At 39.1% G+C, this 4,806-nt stretch overlaps 1 protein-coding gene across 1 annotated transcript in view; it reads left to right on the top strand.

Moving 5' to 3' along the window:
- Positions 1 to 4,806, top strand: part of MAN2A1 (mannosidase, alpha, class 2A, member 1) — a 156,380-nt gene that overhangs the window by 46,878 nt on the left and 104,696 nt on the right. Inside the window, exon 3 of the mRNA XM_009328733.1 lies at positions 1,430 to 1,574. Within this exon, the coding sequence (XP_009327008.1) occupies positions 1,430 to 1,574 (145 nt within the window). The remainder of the gene's footprint in view (positions 1 to 1,429; positions 1,575 to 4,806) is intronic.

The following is a 4,806-nucleotide window of genomic DNA, read 5'->3' as shown; positions in this document are numbered from 1 at the left end:
TGAAGTTGAATGGGTCTAGAAGAGGGGTGGGGAGAAGGTGTTTTAGTTTTGTCTTTGTTTCTCCGTTTCTCACTATCCAACTCTATTTTAATTGGCAATAAGTTAACATAATGTTCCCCAAGTCGGGTCTGTTTTGTCTGTGATGGTAATTGGTAAGCAATCTCCCTGTCTTTATCTTGACCTATGACCTTTTAATCTTATTTTTCCTCCTATCCTGTTGAGGAGGGGGAGTGGGAGAGCAGCTGGGTGGGGGTTTGGCAGCCATCCAAGGTCAACCCATCACAAGGTGTTAAGTTCTTTAGTCAGATGTTTGTTTCAGATGTCTGTATTTTTCTCAAGTTTCCTAGCAGGACAGAAACCAGCTTACCACTGGAAAGTTTTAACTTCTGTGGTGTTAATGTAGTAAATGACACCTGTAGGCTGTTTTTGTAGAAGTGAAATGTTTGTTGAAGAAACTTTGTCAGGTGTACAACTGTATTCTGACTATGGGGTTAGAACTAAACTGAGGTTTAGTTTAAATTTTTTAAACTATAGTGCCAGTAAAAGGCTTGTGCAGATGACAATTCATGTTCATCAAGTTTGCTTTCTTTCCTAAAAGAAAACTAGAGCATTACAAAAATTAAAAAAAAAGTTGGATATGGTAACTTTGGTCTAAACTCACATTAGAATATTCTTTTTGAAGCTATCTGGTGGTATCTAAATTTCATAGGAACTTGTTAAAGTACCTCTAGAGTTGCTTTAATAACCTGTAACCTTCTTATTTGCGTTGACAAATGAAATATGTCCTTCTTTGTATAATTAGTATACTGGGCAACAGTAAATATATAAGGAGCTTTGTTGTAGCAACTGGCTATAGTTCTGAACGTTTTTCCTTTATAGTTTGTTTCAGTTCCCTTTTGTGAGTTTGAGTTTTAGAATCATAGAATCGTTTAGGTTGGAAAGAACGTTTAAGATCATAGAGTCCAACCGTTAACGTAGCACTGCCAAGTCCACCACTTTTGCCTCAATCTCTCTCATGTTGTCCTCTCTTCTTACTGCTTGCTTAGTTTGTCCTTTTTATCTTCTGCATTCCCCTATTTAGTGTATTGTGCTATTCTGTATAATTCTCTCCCTACCCTCCTGCCCCAATGCCATTGTGAGCTGTCATAATTTTTGTGACTTAAGGCTCTTATTCCTACCCTTTATATAAGCAATTTCAGTCTCCTCAGAACAGGGCCTGCCAAATACTCTGCTTCCTGCCAGCTGTGTCTTGGGTGTCCCAGTGTGACTTGAAACTTGCTCTCGTTTGTCAGTTTTCTTTTCATTTGACACTTCATTTCTCCCTGTGTAATGAATAAGCTGATCCATTTTTGATGAAAACAGCTTTGGTTTTTAATAGCAGAACTGTTTTTGTGAACTCCTGTTTTATATTCCTTTTACTCTTTTTTAGATGTTGGATGTCTATGACATTCTTCCTTTCGATAATCCAGATGGTGGTGTGTGGAAACAAGGATTCGATATCACATACAATGAAAATGAATGGGACAGTGAACCGCTTCAAGTTTTTGTTGTGCCTCACTCACATAATGACCCAGGTAATATTTTAACTGTATTGATCTAGAGGCTTTTGAATCAAGAAATATATTGCCATTTCTGTTAAGATTTGGGCTTTTTTGAAGCATACTACGTAATATTTTAGATTTAAGTCTAGTTAGGTGGTTAAGCAGACATATAATTCAAATGCCATTGTCTTCAAGTGACAACTGTTATGATAAGAGTTGTACATGTACTTATTTATTAACTGGAGTAGAACTTCATTGTTGATATTGGAAGGTAATATGGATTTTCTGTGTTCATCCTGCTGGTAACCCAGTCAGTGCTTTCATTGTTGCATTAAATATGGCCTGTTCTTATTTTGACTTTTTGGACTATCATAGATATGTAACCCTCAGCCTGTGCTAGAGAGATGTGCTTTTTGGAAGATGTGACAATGACAAATCTGAGGTTTCTGACTTGTGCACACCCCCGCCCTCAACCTACAGTGGGATAATGTTAAAGTCTGGATTTAAACTGAAACCTAAGTGGGCTTGCATAATTTCACTTCTTCCTCCCAAGTGGATATTTACTGTGTAATAAATAAAATGGAGAAGTGTCACTTTATTTTGAAATGACTGTAAAATACACCCAAAAGCAGTGAATTATACTGCTGTAGTATACTCCTGGTACACGTACACTGACCATGAGAAGCTGGTGAAGCTGCTTGTTATTGTGGAAAGCCACAATTTCAGCATTTTAAAACTTTACTACCATGTATCTCTAACAGTTTAATTTGTTGTTTGAAGTACTGTGGATTTGAGTGAAGTAAGATATAGTAGTTTGAACATAAGTGACTTTTATTTGCATGTATTTAGCGTTTTCAAAGAAAATGAACACTGGAATTTAGAGGGACTGTATTGTCCAGTTATGACAGCTAAAATAACAAAGTATGGATATAGTAAAAATATTCAGAGAAAATAATCACAGTATAAACTTTGATCTGCTTTTTTGTAGAACTGTCTTTAAGCCTGTGTCCGTTTATTTCCTATCTGGTTGTTGCTCTCCTGAAAACTTTCCCGGAGAGAAGCCACACCCTGTATAGTCATTTAATGAGTCTGAAACCACCCTAAAGGAATGTACAGAACTTTTAATTATCTTGGTTCTTATTAGAGTGGGGTATGGAGTTTACCTCTCTCCCTTCTTTCTGCTGAAGCTAGTAGGATCATATCCTATTTGGGGGAGGATGGTTGGCATCCTGCTAGAGGCCAGTTGCCTGGTGTCACATCTGTCCTCCTGAGAGGATTTTAGCTGGATTGAACAAAGACCCCCTGCACAGTGCAGGCTGAGGTAGCTCTACAGGAGCTTGAGGCTTGGGAGCTGCAGGGGAAGGTCCCAAGGGAAGGAGAGAAGAGCTTTGCATAAAACTTTGCTGGTGTCCCTTCAAGTCATGAGGTTTGGTCGGGGCTCAGTGTTCCTGCACTGATTTTTTTTTTTTTTTTTTTTCAGGTGCAGTCGGTTAGTGGAGGCTAAGAGCCTGCATTTTTAAGCTTCACATTCCCTGCACTCTTTTCAGTGGATCAGTAGAGGAGACATTTTTTTATGTCCTTGAGATAAACTTTCAGACTGTTTGTTTTGGTAGACTTTTCGAAACCTAACCAGTAGATTCCTTCTAATTCTGGTGCTAAGCTTGCTGTTTCATGACTCTGTCTAGGTTGATATATCAAAATGGTAGCTTCTCTCCTCTTCCTACTCTAGAATTTGTAAAAAACCCCTGTGGTTTCATAACTGCATATCCAAGATGTTTCAGATCTTTTGGCATTGCCATTAGAGATAGACCTCTACCCATTTCTCTAAAGGAGGCTAGTTTTGACTGTCCATATGGGTCCCATAAAAGAACAGGGTTTTTTAACACAACCCCTGGTTCTTTTTCTAGAGGTTTTAGTAATTTTGTTTTTATCTTTTTTTTTAAATTACTTAATTTTTATTTTATTTACATCCTTCTGTAACTGTCTTCCAAAACAGAATATATTGGGCTGATTTTCTGTGTGGTGCCTGGCCTGTCTTGTCAGTACTCCGTGCAGAATTGACCAGTTTCTGTTGCCATTCTGGAAGGACTCTTTAGAGTTAACCTTTAGCTTTCTGACCTCTACTTTCTTCTTCAAATCTAGATTCCTGTCTTGCCTCCTATAATCAGGCAAACAGCTATGCTAGATTTTTCACAGCCAACACATTTTTGTGTCTGACAAACTTTGGTGTTGGGTTCCTTAATCTAGTGTTTGGTTCATCCTGTAGCACCTGTTCTGCTTACCAAAAGTGGCCCACGGAGCACTCGTATCCTAAGTGATTTGCTTATTGAAGTTACTGGACCTCTTTTCACATCAAGATTATTTTGATAGATACTAATATCTGTCACTACAAATTATGTTCCTCTTCACTGTGTGCCAAACAAGGCATACAGTCTTGAGGCTGCTGTTGGCTCAGCTGGCCAATAGTGAAGGCTATCAATATCAGGTTATGCTGGAGGAGGCTTCAGCAAAACCTCCAGATTTTTAGATATGTGTCTTTTGGGACTAGCAGACTAAATAGCTCTGTATTGCTCCTATGAGAAGCGTCGCCAAAATAGTGGAATTGTTGTTAAGAAGGACATGCCTCTTATTAGCTTCCAAATTAGGATGGCAAATTACTAAGCTCACTCAATGAGGAATGCCTTGAGCTTCACTGTATATTTGCCATGACGCTTGAATTATTACACCTTCTTTGGAGGGTCAGAGGATAACAAGGGTTTTCTCCAGGTCCAGAGAAATGGGCAGTTCCTCTCTATGTATGGCATTCTTCTCTGTCAGGTTTGGGTTCTTGGTCTGTGTTTAAAAAAAAAAAACAACCAAACAACAAAAAAACCCCACCCCAAAACCCCCAAAAACACACATAAAAAACCCCAAACAAACAATCCCCCAATCACAAAACAGAAAAACAGAAGCCCCACATAAAAACCAACCACACCACCACTTCCTTATATCTAGTCTATATCTACCCCCATTTAGTTTAAAGCCATTCCCCTTGTCCTGGCACTACAGGCCCTGCTAAAAAGTTTGCTGCCATCTTTTTTATAAGCCCCCTTTAAGTACTGACAGGCTGCAATAAGGTCTCCCCAAAGCCTTCTCCACACTGAACAACCCCAACTCTCTCAGCCTTTCTTCATAGGAGAGGTGTTCCATCCCCCTGATCATTTTCGTGGCCCTCCTCTGGACCCGCTCCAACAGGTCTGTGTCTTTCTTATGCTGAGGGCTCCAG

The sequence above is a fragment of the Pygoscelis adeliae genome, unplaced genomic scaffold, assembly GCF_000699105.1.
Source record: "Pygoscelis adeliae isolate BGI_AS28 unplaced genomic scaffold, ASM69910v1 Scaffold16, whole genome shotgun sequence".
Lineage (NCBI taxonomy): Eukaryota > Metazoa > Chordata > Aves > Sphenisciformes > Spheniscidae > Pygoscelis > Pygoscelis adeliae.
Note: the sequence above shows the minus strand (reverse complement) of the source record. Positions and strands in the feature narration are given on the sequence as shown.